Source organism: Scleropages formosus, chromosome 1 (genome assembly GCF_900964775.1).
Source record: "Scleropages formosus chromosome 1, fSclFor1.1, whole genome shotgun sequence".
Classification (NCBI taxonomy): domain Eukaryota; kingdom Metazoa; phylum Chordata; class Actinopteri; order Osteoglossiformes; family Osteoglossidae; genus Scleropages; species Scleropages formosus.
Window position 1 is genome coordinate 8892191 of NC_041806.1, and position 17291 is coordinate 8909481.

At 43.8% G+C, this 17291-nt stretch overlaps 1 protein-coding gene across 1 annotated transcript; it reads right to left on the minus strand.

Moving 5' to 3' along the window:
* Positions 1–27: 27 nt before the first annotated feature.
* Positions 28–16950, minus strand: srpk3 (SRSF protein kinase 3). Its single transcript, XM_018752980.2, has 16 exons — positions 16909–16950; positions 16334–16475; positions 11952–12325; positions 9865–9973; positions 9419–9506; positions 8230–8317; positions 7949–8055; positions 7683–7848; positions 6856–6881; positions 4650–4893; positions 4294–4566; positions 4040–4137; positions 3836–3943; positions 3437–3506; positions 3034–3126; positions 28–420 (listed from the first exon to the last, which is right to left on the minus strand). Exons 1-16 carry the CDS (start codon positions 16922–16924, stop codon positions 236–238), a joined length of 2187 nt encoding a protein of 728 aa, XP_018608496.1. The 5' UTR covers positions 16925–16950; the 3' UTR covers positions 28–235.
* Between the last annotated feature and the right edge of the window lie 341 nt (positions 16951–17291).

Below are 17291 nucleotides of genomic sequence, written 5' to 3' on the forward strand. Positions count from 1 at the left end.
TTTTATCCATAAATATTAAAGGCACTATTATTGAAATTAAAAACATACATAACACTGATAAATAACCATACCTCTGAAATCAGACCATTTTTGATTTTTCATGAAATGCATTAAAAAATACAAGTTGAGGTAAGATTTTATACCCAAATATAGTTCTGTAATGTGCTAGCAAAAACTCCAGTGTTTGCAGTCATTCCTGACCACTTTGGGAGGCCAAACAGCAACGCTCTTGAGCTTAGGAGTTTATCCAGGGGTGCTGCAGACAGCGGGCCGCTGCGGCTCTCTTCTCTGGGACATACTCCAGCATGGTGAGGAGAAAGTCACTGAACTGGGCTGCCTGCTCCAGAGGCCATTCGTATTTCTCCAGCAGCACTTCAAAGAGACCCCACGGCTTCAGGTTGGAGATGTGCCGCAGCTCCCCTGCAGGACCACAACAAGGACACGCCAGGTTGGTGGCAGTATACCGACAAATTGACTATGACTGTGCATCAAAGCTTCTTATCAGGGGATGACTACCATTAATATGAACTGGTCCTTATGTATGATGGAGTTGCAATCTTTCAAATCATTCACCTGATGCTTTTTCTTCAATGTTAAGTTACCTAGAATTATTTACAGCTGGATAATTTTACTGCAGCCATTTAGAGTAAGTACTGTGTTCAAGGGTACTACAGTTAGAGGTGGGATTCAAACGGGCCACTGTGAGTGTCCAAAGGGAGCACCTCTAACTACCCTGCCAGCTGCCCATTTTTGTCACATGAGTCTGTTTGTTGTGAAGCAATCGGTATTTAGATGGCCAGGCAACATACAGAATTCAGCTTGCTTCCATTGTTTGTTTTTCTGGAGTTTGTGAAGGGATCAAACTAACATTATGGGGCTGAAAAACATTATTTTTGTTGGACAGTAGAAACAATATTTTACATAGATCCCTTCAGCTGATGCTTCCTTCCCACCACAACAATTCAAGGTAAGTACGTACCTTGCTCAAGAGTACTAGAGCAGGAGGTCAGATTCAAACCTGTGGCATCTGTATCCAAAGGCGGCAGCTCTAACCACTGCATTACCTGTTGCGGTCTTTGAACTCAGCAGTTACAGGTTTGTAGCAATTTTTACTGGCAGCATGACGGTGTGGAAGAGTAAAAATAGGTAAATCAAGTGTAGCTGAACACTAAGCCACTTTGGAGTAAAGCATCAACTGTAAAACTTAATGAATACATTTACTTTTATTCATTTAGCACATGCTTTTGTCCAAAGCAATGTACAGCTCAGCAAAAGTACTACCATCTATAGATTACATTAAGAGAAAGACATAGCTGCAGACATGCAAGTCTCAAGTAAACCTAATTTACCTACAACTTGCTGCACCGAGGTTCATCGTTCAAGTAGGTACTTAAAAGATAATGTGTTTCAGTTGCGATTTGCCTTACACCAAACATACCTTTCTGTATACATGAATTTATTGCAATTTTAAGTTCCCAAGAGTGTTTCATGTTCGTGTTGTTGAATGACTACTCTGAACTAATAACCTATGAGCGGCTAAGCAGATACAGGTCTGATTGTACTGCCTTTTGGAAGAAAAATGATGACCTAATGGAAAAAATGTCATTGTGTTAACAAACCCTGAGGGTAGCTATTTCCATAAGTCATTACAGCAATTTTTCATTGTAGAGAATCCTGTTGTATGAGGGATTGCTATGTTTTATTTTCACTGATCCAAAATTAGATATAGCTATAATAATCTAACCTGTGACTAAATAATGGGGGGGAAAAAAACCTGGAGTTAACTTATTTATGAATATACCAAGTTGTACTTGTGCTCATGAGATGAACTACAATAGTCTCAAGTTTCCAGTTTAAATGCAACACATGACACATTGAAAAAGAAAAGGTATGACTAACAATACTACATTTTGGAGCAAAATCTCTGCTTGGTGTTAAATGACAGCTATAGTAGAATACAGCAGGACATTTGTACATGAGATACAAGACACACGGACAGGGTTCAGTAAAAAAAAAAAAAAAAAACATGCAAATAGGAAATATTTATACTTGAATGTTTCGTTTTACCAATACAAAACTACAGATGAGTAAATTTATCTGTAAATGCCAACAAGCGAGGTACTTGTGGTGATACCACAAATGGTATAAGCTTCACGTGTACAGCCTGTGTTAAGGATTTGGGTGTCCTGTTTTTGGAAAGCAGTCATTGTATCATATAAATGCTTCGGCTAAGTCATGGCAATTCCTATGTAGACAGGATGCTGAGAAACTGATTCATGCTTTTGTTTCAAGCAGGTTGGACTATTGTAATGCTTTATCGGATTGTCCATACCAGGTGGTATCCAGGCTACAGTTGGTACAAAATGCTGCTGCGAGAAGTCACTAGAACTTGGAAGTACGACCATATTTTTGACCTATAAGGCGGTACATAGCATTGCTCTGGCTTCCCTTTCTGAGATTGATTCTTATATCCCAGGGCGATATCTTCGGTTGTTGGATGCAGATTAATTTAAAGTACCTGTGATCAATAAGACCTCTGTAGGAGGTCATGCCTTTAGCTATAGAGTGCCTAAACTGTGAAATACTCTACCAGTTACTGTCAAATGCCCTGTCTGTATCAGTCTTCAGATCCCAACTAGTTTCTGGCCATTGTTACCTGTAAACTCACTTAGAAGTCCTTTTTAATCTAGAATGCCTGGGAGGGGTGGGCAGCAACTGGCACTTGAATCCCCAGAGGTTTTTTTTTTTTTTTTTTTTTTTTTTTTTTTTTTTTTTTTGTTCCTTTCCTCCGTGGCCAGTAGGCATACTTATAGCTTTATAAAAGCATTGATGATGTATTACGCTAGTTCTGTAGTTTTGTTTCCTTGTCTGTATTTTTCTTTGCTCTATGCCTGTGCTCAAGTGTGTAACTACGAGTAGAGCACTCTATAAAAATAAATTAAATTGAACATGGTTCTCTGCAATTCTGTAAAGCGATACATGTAACAAATTCATAAGTCATTTGGATTGCCTGACATGAAGTTTTATTCTTACCTCTCCGGTTGAAGTACTCGCGGGAATACCGCCCAGAAAGGGCAAAATAAGGTGGAATGGGTCCCAGCAACTCAATTATATGTGCAATGTGGTCTGGAAAAACAGAACGGTGACATTGGGTGAACAGCTCAAGTCTGTGTAAGGTTCATTATTGTTGTATTTCTTATGTTGAACTAAGTAGAAAGCACCTCCTGAGATTATGCATCTCATCTTTACTCAAAGCAGTAAGACAGGTTTCAAGAAAACATTTTCCAGCAGGTAGCTTATTGTACAATGTGAGGATTGCATTATAAGAAGCTGCCTAAGTCGCTTTGGAGAAAAGCATCAGCTAAATTAAGGGTTCTATCCATGCAGGTCTACATCCCTATAATGTAAAAGTTAAGAGTGTGGGGAGGACCCCTACCTTCATCTCGGGTATATTCTTCACCTGAGTGAGGTTCAAACAGGTAGTCTCCAGTTGCCAGCTCAAACGCCTGCAAAAGAACCCACCCCGCGTGACCACAACGGAAGGAGGCTCCTTGCACTAAATTATGAGAAGTTCAATTCTACAAAAGTTAAGTGAAGTGATAACAGATTTGTTGTGCAACACAGATTGAGGATGACCTAGTTAGGGTTCAGTACCTTGCTCAAGGGGATTATAGGTGGAAGTGAGATGGACATTGGTCATGTAAAGGTATGGGTGACGTGGGGTACTTTGCGTGAGTGGGCAATTAAGGAATGTTTCCACTTGAACTGTAAACAAGCCCAGGCCTCTGTCTAACTACACTTCCCATGAGACTACAGGCAATCCTCCTCAGCTCACCATGCAGGCAGTGCTCCAGATGTCTGCTGGGGGCCCGTACTGTGCCCCGATCAGGACCTCCACTGCACGATACTGACGGGTCTGGATGTCCTCTGTGAAGTGCTTGTACTAGCAGAGCACAGGGGAGGATCCATTTAAACATGTAATTTACGTGAACAAATCAGCTCCATTGTTTGTTTCGCTGCAGTGTGAGGAACAGCTCACCACCCAGCAGGCGTTGCCGAGGTCCGCGATCTTCACGCGGATCTTGTCTGCATTCTGTGGGTCCAGGGGATTGACCAGGAACTCATTTGCCCTGAACACTGGCAGACAAGAGCATACAGTGAGACGCCACACCAAGCAGAAATCCACGGGAGAGTCAGTGGCTCGGTTTCAAACACTGCTTAGGTAAGCACTTCGCTACAAGGTAAAGTCAGTGAGAGGAGACCACAGAGGAAGGAGGTAGAGGGGTAACTGACTGTGCGGAGAGAACACTGAGGGGTGGCTGCTTCTCTCAGTAGAATATCCCGAAAGGGTGGACAGCGCCGACTCTGAGGTGGGGGACAGGATAGAGCCCGACATCCCCGACAGGCCAGAGCCTGGGCTGGAGAAGCGCACCGAGGTCTGACCGTCGACACCGTCCCCCATCCAGGAGGAGAGCCGTGCTGATCCAGGTCTCCTTAGAGCCCCAGCTGTCGTGCTGGCATGGCTGCTTCCATTCCCATTCACTTCACAGGAAGAGCCTGGGGACACTTCACACAAAACATCACAGGCAGGGTATAATGACAGCAAGAATAAAAAACAAAAAACTGGGGTTTCTCTTAAGGGGTCTCACATTCACAGTGTGTGGCCTGTCTGTCGGGGTCCAACACCTCTTCCTGCAGCAGGCTAGCTCTCCGCAGTGTACGTGGTGGGCCTGCTGCGTGGGGGTTGGCGAGGGAGACAAGGGGGTCGGGGAGGGATGCGCTGTCCAGCTCCTCCATCTTCTGGAGGTCAACCAGTCTCTCCTCCAGCAGCCGTTGCTGCCTTTTTTCTTTCCGCTTCATCTTTTTCTTCTTGTTCTTGGACAGCTTGCCTGTCTGTACATGTGAGCAGGGGGATCAGCGAGGAGAATGAGGAAGGACCAGGAAACCCCACAGAAAGCAAACTTATCGATGGCACTGTGTTAATGGAGACCTGCAGTCACTGAACATTTGGAATCATGTCACCATTTTGAATGTTCTGCTGACAAACCTTGAGCATCAGATCCTGGTGTCACCAAAAGACATCTATTCTGGGTGGGGTTTTTTTTTTAGGAAAAAAGTTTACAGGAAAGGAGGTGTTAGAGTTGCTGCCTTGGGAATCAAAGGTGGCAGGTTTGAATCTCACTTCCACCTGCAGTATCCCTGAACAAAGTACTTAACCCTACAGTGCTCCAATAAAACTACCCAGATGTATAAATGGGCAAATAATTGTAAGTTGCTTAAGGCTGCAAGTCGCACTGGAGAAAAGCGTCAGATAAATGTAAATGACTGTGCCTACAATTTGACACCCTGACAGCTGACCCAAAGTCTATTCTTGGAATCAGAGCTGTGGTTAATGTGAGGCCACTGAGGCTGAACGTGATCCTGCCACAGGACCACACGTCTCACAGCTGACCCGGTGACCTCACGTGGCGTGAGCTGTCTAAGCACACCCTGGCCAGAGGAATTCAATCTGCTGATGTAACTTTAGGAAGCCGCTGAAGATGAGCACCAAAGCCATGACATGCAGCCCTTACCATCTAATATTAACAGAGTTTTAACTGAAAGCACTGCTTGCTCACTTGAGACATGTGTCTTTTTACAGAGCCAAAGAAATGTACACAGATGTGTGCTGTACACCTTTTTCCTACCACAGTACAATTGTTTCTGCAGTACAATAATTGTGTTTTTATAATTATTTTCACGTATATTTGCAAGTGTGTTCAACTATGAAATTATAAGCTATAAATGTGCATGTGGAAGTTTTCACACTTTATCCATTTGTATGGTTAGTAGTTTAAGCCATGAGAGACTGACACCTTTCCCAACGATAAAGAGCCACTGCTGTCCTTTTTCTACAAATTGTTACTATGATTTAAACTCTGTTCTACCAGTTAAAAGTTGTCCAGCTACTTGGGCTGGGTAAAACACAAGAGAGTATTGACAGTTCTGGGATAAGTGTGGAACAATGTTAAATAAATGTTAAACACTCATACAGCGCTAAGAGTGACATCATTAACAGCAACATCCATCTTTGAATCCAGGCACGAAATTGCCACAGGCTGTGGTTTGAAAGAGAAAATTAGACCCAGAAACAGAATGATTGTTACGCAATAACTGACTAGCCAGTATTTACGACAGCCATCAACCTCTTTCTATGTCCAAACATTTGGTCATAATGTCACACAATGGCCACTCCAGCTATTGCACAATAATATCAGCTGGCCACGCTTCCACAAGGCACATAGATCTGTTATTGACTCACTCAGTGTGTCTACCAGCTATTTTGCTTTATTTACAAAAAGTCCTTCAAAAGGCATGCTTGTAAATGCGTACTAAATGCAGAAAATGCCAGGTGGCTTGAAATGACTGAGTGGTTTAATTAAATTTCCAGCAAAAGCCAGAAAAATGTATTTTTCTACAAGGTGGCCTCTTAATGCAAATCTAAATGTACGTCTGCTGTCCATGAGTTGGAAATGTGAATAGTTTGGTTTTTGAACAAATATAATTCTGCATCATTAATGCTTTTTCAAACAAAAACAGGGCATGTAATGTATGAAATGACCATTACACACACTGCTAAAAATAAAAACTGCCCAGACTGAGTACAAACTGGTAACACTGACAAAAGTAACACCTGACAAATTTTTATAGCCATGCGAAAATTGTGCATCTCTGTTGTTCCCATAGTACATACTGCTCTCGAGTATAACTGTAATTTACACATATATGCCAAAGTTAATTGTCAGCGTTGTCAAGGCGAGCCAAGATGAATAATTTTAATTTTCACCCTTTTCTGCTGAACAAGGTTCAACATACCTGTTTCTCCCTTGGGGCGGTGCTAACTGCCATCAGAGGAGAAGAGGAAAGGGAGGGATAGGAAATTGGAACGGTAGCAAAAACAGAAGAAAATTAAGTTAGAAACAAAAGGCAGAGCAGAAATTAAGGTGACTAGAATTCATATCAGCAAGAAAGGGAGATTAACAGCAAGAGACAAGGAACTATATCTCAACATTGTTTACATGAGCACTAAAAGTCTCGTAAGAAGACAGCAGAAGAGGGCTAACTGTATAAATAAATTACAGTGCAGTAAGTTAAAGGAACATGGATGAAGATGAAAGAGGAATTTAAATAAGCTCTTCCACAAAGAACACGGATTGACCTCACGGTAATTTGTTAACCATACGCTGAGAGATCCATACTGTTTCTGCAATGTTTTCTCTAGATATTCACCCCAGTTCATGTACAAAACTGGGGAAGAAAGAGTACTAGCTGCTACTTCCAACAATGCTTCTTAAAAGAATCCATCTCCATATTCACAGGTCAGTAAACAAGTGACGCAACAATTCCAAAGTCATGAGATGGGTTAATCCCAAAACAGTTCAACATTTTTAGAAAAACCTAATTAGGGCAACTCGCTTTCCCCTAAATTCCTTGAAAAGGAAAGCAGGGTAGTTTGGGTCAGGGAGACATCTTCCGCAGTCCTGCCTTTTCCACACCTGATCAGCACTACCACCATCTGCGCCTGCACATCTGTACCAGGTCTTGTACTGGGTTTTTACCGAATACAATCCAGTTTACATTCCAACTCTCTGCTGAAACCCAAAACATCTCAGATGAAACAACACCTGGTGAGCACTATTTACCAGAAGAGCCAGAAGGAGGTGGTGCTCCCGTCTGCTGCCACAACGTGGCTTCAGCAGCCAGCCTCCGCACGTACACCTCATCCACATCCAGCAGAATGTTCTCTGGCTTGATGTCTGTGTGGATGATCTTGCATTTGGTGTGGAGGTAATCCAAGCCCTCCAGGACCTGTCAAGGAAGAGGCACATGGGTGTGACAACCAGAACCGACATGGACATTCATTCAGGTGGCAGAATGCTAGAGCAAGGCAAAGACAGTGGTGCTGTACCTGGCGGATAATGCTCTTTACACAGACCATGGGCATACCCATGTAGTTGGACTTGATGATCCACTTGAGTAACTGGTGACCAAGTACCTCCAGCACCATGCAAACATCTGGCACACAGCTCCATTAAGGAAAGAAGGTATCTTTCAAAGACATTTACTTCACAACAGTGCCAAGCACGAAGAGAGAAAAACATGCCGGAGCATAAAAGGAAAGTAAAGCGAGGGAGAGGTTATGATGATGGGACTCTCGAAATGGGAAGCGATGCTGAGACTGAAAGATACGAACTCCATTGACACCAGATATCTTGAAGTCATCAATCAGCTGCACTATATTCTGCCGTTTAGGATCAGTGGGGTCGCTGTCTCGAACCTGAGCACATAAATCAGAAAAACCACAACATATGAAAGTGAGCAACGCATAAATACCAAAGTTTAAATGCCATTTTCACTCAGAACAACTCCTGGAAAACCATGTCACCTTGAAATGACTAACGATTTTGTCCCACACATTTTCAACCAGTAAAGTGGAGACTCGACAGTAGTGCTTCGGAATGTCTGTTGTTCAAGGCACTTTCCCTGTGTGAAGATCACGGGTTGAATTTGGGCAGCTGCTGATCATTTTTGTTTTGCTTAAGGAAGAGGGGGAACAAATCAGTTGTGGGATTCCCCAGCTGTGAATTGTATCAAACATCTGCGAGGGTCACATGAATCCTGCTATCAGTGCCAGCTGAATCAGTCAGTACAAAAAAAAAAAAAAAAAGAAAAGAAAAAGGAGGAGCATGCTGTTTTTTTACCCATATGAATTAGCGTGTTAAGACTCAGTTGGGATACTGAGCCATTACAAAGGAAAACATCACCTTCAGCGATGGTTAAAAGAGTCTACTTGCTCCTTTGTACTGCATATGGCTGATTTATGCAGTTTATGATGGGGCTTTGCTTTCTGGAGGCAGAGCAGCTGCTCTCCTCTGGGGCCTAATTTAAGATAACAGACTGGTCACTGTATTATCTCTTCAGAGGCTCTATGAGCCTGAGGGCCACAGTATCACAGTATCAGCAAAAATGTGCCAACAGACTCTGCCATACAAGGATAAAGTTCGCACAAATGCTTTTGCATTAAACTTTAAGATACTTAAACAAATACACGTTGAATTCCAGTTGAATTCGGTTGCTTAACCCAATGGGAAGCCATTATCGGTGTGAAACAAAATATTACACTAGCAGCACACATACGTAGCTTGGTGATCTTTTCTCAGCAACCTTTCTTGAGGACCCATGTGAGAAATGAAAGAGGCAATACAGAACGGCCAAAGAGGAGAATTATTATTACAGGAAAATTATACGTGATTTTTTGGTCACTGGAATATAGCTCGGAGGTGAGCCTTTACACTGACAGCTTCTCAGTGAAGAGTGGGAGGCAGATAGGAGACTGGCGGAGGAAACCTTACAAACAGGGCTGGAGGGAAGCACTTACACATTTCAGCAATTTGATTTCATCCAGGGCCGTCTCAGTGTAGTGCCGTGCACTCTTCACCACCTTCAAGGCCACAAAGCGCTTCCTCCTGCGAACATGCAGACATGAACACACATGGAACTTCATAATAAGACAAGATCCTTTGAGTGTGCCTTGAATTGGCAAACTCAAATTAGACACTTTTCCATTTCCGCTTGTTTTTCATTATTTATTTGGAACAGAAAAATCAGGCAACTAGAAAAGATCCCTCAGTACAACTGAAGACACAACATGACATATAACAACGATTAAGACAAATCGTCATCTCATTCCCCAAGTTAAGTCACTGACTAATCTAAGAGCGACATTAAAAGGATAAAATTAACTTCTGTTGGGTTTTCATATATTTTGCAGCAAACCAGTAATCAGTGGATCCCTATATATTTGCTTTGATGAGTAGTACTTACTGAAGGTCCCAGCACAACCACACAGTGGAGAAGTGGCCCCAGCCCAGTTTCCTGACCACATGGTATCGGCCATTGAACAGGTCTCCTATCTTTACAGGGTAATAACCCCCTCAAAGAGAAACAACATGGTAGAGAGTGTTAAACAGATCTTCTGTCTGCACTGGTTAGAATCCTCATAAGCAACACGCTATGATGCACTGATAAAACTGAAAACTGTTCTTTGTGTATAGATACAGGTATTCTACGTTTGTAAAATGAAAGGAACTAAATCAATTCTGAAAAATCAAACCTTAAATTGAAAGAACACTGAAAAGCACTGGCAACTTAAAAAGTAAACTCCATTTGTGTCCTCCTTGAACTGTCTACAGCATTCGACACTGTCAACCACATAGATTCTACTCTTAGCTTGGGATCAAAGGAAGGGAACTAAGATGGTTTGAGACCTACCTATCAGACAGATCTTATGAAGTGGTCTGGCAGGCCTCCCATTCTCCTCCCCTGCCTCTCTCAACTGGTGTCCCACAGGGCTCAGTACAAGGTCCTTTTCTCAATCTACACCTCCTCCCTGTCATCGCCTCCCATTGATTCAACTGACTGCTATGCCGATGATACCCAGCTCTTCCTCTCATTTCCAGCTGGAGCAACAGACATTTCCGCGCACATCGCTACCTGCCTGTCGGACATCTCCACATGGACGTCTGATCATCATCTACAACTCAACCTCTCCTGAACAGAGATCCTTCACCTCCCAGCTGGCCTGTCTTCCCGTCACGATCTCTCTATCAAATTGGATAACTCACTCATTTTGCCAAACTACTCGGTTAACAGTCTGGGAGTGATGATTGACTCAAGTCTTTCTTTCGCTCAGCACATTGAAGCCACAACCCAGACCTGCAGACATATCTTACATAATATCTGCAGGATCCATCCTTACCTCACAACAGACTGCCCAATTACTTGTCCAGGACATGGCGACATCCTGTCTGGATGCTGCAACTCTCTTCTGTCTGGCCTTCCTGCTACTGCCATCAAACCTCTACAGCTGATACAGAACGCTGCTACCCGAGTTGTGTTTGACTTGCCGAAGTGTTCCCATGTATCTCCTCGTTTCTCTGCGCTGGGTTCCAATAGTTTCCCGGATCAAATTTAATACCCTGGTTATTGTCTACAAATGCATCAATAAATCTGTTCCCAGCTATTCACAAGACTTGATTATCCGATAAACCCCAACCAGACCGTTACACTTTTCCACATCTGCCCACTTGGTGGTCCCACACACGAAAGGTGAAGCACAGAGGTTTTCGGTTCTGGCTCTGTTGTGGTGGAACGACCTCCTGCTCTCACTCAGAACTGCTGATTCTCTGTTAAAAAGGATCTTAAAACTCACCTTTTCCAGACTCACTTCACCCATGATTTCTTAAGTTCATGTAAGGTGTAATGCTCATGTACTATAACTTTAAGATCATGCCCAGATAAAGCTTTACATAGCTACTCCTGTAATGTAATGCAAATGCTTAAATGTATTTAAAAAAAAATACTAGGAAGGTGATCAGGTATGTGGGGGCATGGTGGCGGAGCAGGTGTGGCCAAGACCTGCTCTGTGATGGGCCTGGCCTGGGGTTTGAGCCCTACTTGGGGGTGCCTTGCGATGGACTGGCGTCCCGTCCAGGGTGTGTTCCCTCCCCCTTCAGCCTTCCGCCCTGTGTTGCCGGGTTAGGCTCCAGCTTGCCGACCTCCCTCAGGACAAGCAGTTGTAGACAGCGTGCGTGTGTACTTGTGTGATGAACATTGGTTCATATGGTGGAAAGAAACAAACTAACTGGACTTAAGTATCAAGCATCTGCATCTAAGTTTCTCTTCCTGCTAATATAATGCACAAATTGTACTGTCTCTGAGATGTACGTCGCTTTGGAAAAAAGCGTCTGCTAAATAAATAAATACATGTAAATGTGTCAGGAGCATTCCATTTGGATCCTCTCAAAACCAGTTTAAAAACTGTCATCCAACTGGATCTCCAAATGACATAGCTGAGATGCACTTCAAAAAACAGTGAAAAGCACCCCTATGTCACAGTACAGCTGCTTTACCTCTGCAGTAATCGGACGGGTCTTCCTGTTCCTCGTCATCCGATCCGAGGAGTTCAGCAGGGGGCGGAGTGGCGGCCTGTGATGGGGGAGTTTTGGCTGGAGTGACCGATGAAGTGGGAGGGTCCACAGACTGCTTGGGAGGGACACACAGTGGAGGGCTATCAGGTATGGGAGGGGAATCTAATGAAGGCAGCAGGTGATTGGCTGGGATTAGTGGTATGGGTGAGGAAGGGGAAAGTGGTGCTGGGGGGTGGAGGTCAGGAGGACTCTGGGACAAATGGAGGGGAGGCAGTGGAGGACTCCCCGGTGGAGTGGCACCGTCTCTATGAACTGCCAGGATATGGCAGAGATTGTCCGAGTTGGGACTCTGAGGCCTGGGGAAATAAAATAAATAACGTCAATTATGACAGAATCAGCAATTATAGGAACATGATAGTGCTTCTTCCAGCAACATAAAATAGGTTTTCTATTGTGACAGTAGAGAGCACATTGAATTTCCTGAAAAAGTACTTGTTGTATTGGCTCTTCCCATCAACAAAACATTTTCACAATTTAACTTAATAAAAAGAGCATACTGAAATGCATCATGTGACATGGTGGGGACGGACGGACTGATTATGCATAAAATTTTTTTTTGAAAACTTGAATGCAATCAATTTTTTTGTAATACATCATACACTTCTGGTTGATGAGCATTTCTACACAAAAAAGCTACTTGTAGAGGTGAGGTAATATGTGAATATACAGTTGACATCACTGCCACTTAGCTAAACAAAACACTGTGTGTCTGAGAATCACTTCTAAATTTAGTATCCCTGTAAACCGCACTGAAACTGATACGGCAGAAAGAGTGGATCTACAAGGAAGAGGAGAAATACAGACTGTAGAAATCATCCAGCTATATAACTGGAAGAAGCTTCACGCTGTATGTCTGTCCCTTTTGAGAAAAAGACAAGCTACACAAATAGCTGTAAATTAAGTAGATGAGGAGGAAAGAACAAAGGCCACAGTTCCCTCCAAGGGCTCTTCATCAACAACATGAAATCATCCATTAACAGCAGGTTGTGCCGACCTCCTTAATATTTCAAAGGTCAACCTATGAACCACAAATATGGAAATCGGGGAAAAAGAAAAAAAAAGAAAGAATGCATCAAGAAAAATGGGTTTGTAATGAATTCAAAATGAAATATTCACATTTTATAATAATGTTTCCAGACCATGCTTTATGGTCTGTCCTGGGATAGAGGGGCCTCCCCATTCTAGAACATTAATATGAATTTAAAAAAATGCACGTTATAGCAAAATTATGTAAACAGAAGTTTATGAGGCCGTTTTTCGTAAATTTGGTCTCCACTCCATAGATGCATCATTTATAAGCTTTTCTGGGTTTATAGTGATTTTAAGCTGTCACTATTAATATCTTTTGACATGTCTCATTCCAAGGACAAAAATTTTTTTTTTCTCTCCTCAACATGCTCTCAGAAAGGGAAAAGAAGTAAAGCAGAGACCAGCGGGACCATGGAAGTGAAGGTCACTATGGACCGGAAGTTTTTGACAAAGACGACAACATTGGGGTCGGTTGCACCATTTCACCATCAGAGGTACGTTTGGTAGATTGAATGAAAGAAGCATCATGTAGACAAGTAAGTTTAGAGTGTTATTAATGACATTCTGTAGACTGAAAGGTATGAAAGCTAAGCTAAACACTACGGAACCTCAGCTGAATATTGTCAATGTCAATATCAAAGTCAAATTAGAGAAGCTCCCCACCCCCCATGGCGGCTCTGGAAACAAATCTCACCGATCGAACTGATCACATCAATAGTTTTGAAACTTGCTTCGTCTGGGCTGAATACAAGATTTCTTACTTTGAGGACTCAGTAGAATTCTACTGAGCAGAAATCTGACTTGTACCAAGAGAAACTGGATAATAAAAACCGCCAAAATTTGAAAACGGTGGGATTGCCTGAGAATGCTGAAGGGAACATTCCTCTTAATTTCTACAGAATGAACTACATTTCTGGGTGGGACTGCCAGTCACTTCGCCTCCTACTGAGCTCGACTGACTCTCTGTCTGTGTTCCCGACCCGAACGCCTGTCCGAGGAGAATTCTGGTGCGATTCCGGCATGTCTTTGACAAAGAACATACCCCAACCCGCCAGTTGAAAATATCTGCAGGAGACATAACTTGAAGCCATCAATTTATTGAGATTTGACTTTTCCAGCTCAACTGAGGTGACTGTGCAAAGGAAAAATCCACCTGTTTGACTGCCGCACATCCACCGCTGCTTTCCTAGCTGATGCGAAGGGCTGAAACTAAGAGTGGTTTAGAGAAGCGTTGGGAAAAACGACTACACTGTTTTGCTTCGTTCTCATACAGCTTCGTGTTTCTTTCTTAGTTTCCGTTTTCTCTAAACTTAACTGTCTTTTAGAATGATTTTTATCTGTCTGAGGCAGATTCACTCTTGCTATTGTACTAGAAGCCAGATGTCCGGAGTTAGGCGGTGTTACTTCTGTCTGAAACCAGTAAATATAGTAGCTGGTTGACCAGTTCACTAAGGAGGCGAGATGTTGCTGTTAAAGTTTTTGTTTATAGTCTGACTCTGATTTTCATGTTTTGACATCTCCTTCTCTCTTTCTGTCTGTCTTTTCCTCCTTTATCAACTGCCTTTTTTCTCTGTTTTCTATCTCAGTAGGTAACATCTTCTAGTTGTCCGACAATAGCACAGACTGTTTCTGGGGTAAATATCTGTTGTAAAGTAAAACTGAATTTCTAGTTAAGACTATCACTTGCCATGTTAATATATTAAGCCAGAGGATTTTAGTATAAATAGAAAATCAAAGTTGTGTGTCAGCTTTGTTTATTTGTGTTAAGTTGGTATTTTATCTATTTGTTTTTCTCTTCATATATTTCATACATGGGTATGACAACTCTTTAGGATAATGGACTTGGGCAATGGTAGCTGATTACCTCTGTGAAATGTTGTACTTTGCTATCCTTGAATTAATACTTGCAGTTGATTCCAGTACTACTGAGTGTTACTCTTGCGGCAATAAACAAAAGTAATTAAAACATTTCTAACGTGCGCTGCGCCTCATGCAAAACTAATAAAGTGAGAATGTTCTCAAGTTAGTGTAACACACAACATGGATTTTGAAAAAGAAATAACTGATTCTTAATCGTGGGGGGGGGGGGGGGGCATGGTGGTGCAGCGGGTTTGGCCGGGTCCTGCTTTCTGGCAGGTCTGGGGGTTCGAGTCCTGCTTGGGGTGCCTTGCGATGGACTGGCGTCCCGTCCTGGGTGTGTACCCTCCCCCTCCAGCCCCATGCTGCCAGGTTAGGCTCCGGCTCACCGCGACCCCGCTTGGGATAAGCGGTTTCAGACTGTGTGTGTGTGTGTGTGAGAGAGATTCTTAATACATTATATGTGTTTTTCATTAATGGTTTAAATCTAACATACAGCCCATCACAAAAACTTTATTCCATGAAACACACCTTTAGACAGTTATGCACATAGACTGGCAGTAGGCATGCTAGTGTTCAGTTTCACGGGTTCACTCAGGTTAAAAATTAAAACCATGAAGAGCAGAGATGAGATCTGATATGTGGGGGGAAAAAAAAAAAAAGCCCAAATAGACAAACAGCGCAACTACAGAAAACTGCACAACTATGGCAAAGACTGACAAAGTGACTGAGAAACACAAGCTGAAGAAATACAAATAGTTTACAATAAAAGAATGCTTTTCATACAGATAGAGAGATAGATAGGATCTAAATGCAGACAAACGTGCCATAAAGAAACTTTCGAAAGGACACACACATGGAGAGCACACAACGGCTTAGATGAAGCCACACGTTTCTCTCTCAGCTCCTAAAGTGAAGAGCAGCCTCTTTTGACTGCTTCTCTCAGCACCAGGGAGGGAAGGTAGGAGGGAAGGTAGGAGGGAGGGAAGGACAACACAGCCTTTTCCTCACAGATCAAACCTCCAGTTCGGACCCGCTTTTCTTCGCCATATTTAAGAAGCTGCCGTCCACGTGTAAGGCGCACTAAGGGACACACTCACTATTTATATCGGTGACACACATGGCAGGAGCTCTGTGTGTCTTTCCGACAGGAATAGCTTCAGCGAGGGCCGCGGTCGTACCGCCGCTGACCGCCACGCTCTGTGTTTTGCGGACAGATAGTTTACACTTCTGCCAGATTCTGCCTGCCCGACCGACCGACCGCTTCCACCACACCCGCCGGTGAGCCTCGGGCTGCTGCAGCACCGACCGGCCCGGGGCGGGACACACACACACACACACACACACACACACACACACACACACGACACGGCGGACCCGACCGCGCGTTACCGTCTCACGTCGACGGGGTCACTCACTCTGTGTCCACGGCGGCCACGCTCACAGCCGGCACGCTGCTCACAGCAGACACGGTCACGGCGCCTCCTCTGCGGTGCTTCTTGTTCTTCTTCTTGTGCTTCTTGCCGTGGCCGGAGTGCGGGTCGCCGGGTCCGCTGGACACTGAGGAGGAGCCGGAGAGACAACAAGCAAGCAAGGCACCGTCACCGTCACCGCGTGCTGCTGGTCACTCACTCACTGGCCCCCTTCTCCTCTTTTTCTCTCTCTCTCTCTCACACTGACACACACCTTCCTTGCTGAGCTCTAGAACGGGCCGCCGAGCCGCAGTCGGGGACTTGTTTCTTCACACCGCTGCGGACGGGTCAGCGACCCAGTGGACCGAGCTACGACCGTTAGCTACACGCGCGTTAGCCAGCAGCCGCCGCGCGGGACAACACTTCTTCACACAGAAAGTAGTACACTCACTCGCTCGCTCTCAGACCCGCATTGAGCCGGCTCTTTCGCCACCATCACTCAGTTACTCGTCTGCTACTTGTCAAGGAGAAAAAGTGTGTTTTTTTTTTTTTTTTTAATCGGCGTGTTCGGGAACTCTCACCGTTCGTGGATATCATGAGGGCAGCTGTCACCAAAGCGCACTGGCCGGATTTAGAGGCGCGCATGCGCGGTGGCCGCCTCGGCCCAGCTGGCTTTTTTATACGCGCTCAGAAGGACGCGGCTGGGCTGCACTTACTGTGCGCAGAAATCTTATATAACGCTGGAATATGTTAATGGCGCGGGGAAAAGTTGTTTTGATGAGCACGTTTGCCTCAGGGTTCACTGTCTCTTTCCCCTGCACTAATAGCGCACACATCCACGGCAGTGGAAATAAATTCCGCTTTGTCTATAATAGGAGACAAATTCTCTTTCGACTACATACATCTCAATAAATCAGATGCAGAAACCTGGGAATCCATCAGCCAACACACTATGATGTGATAT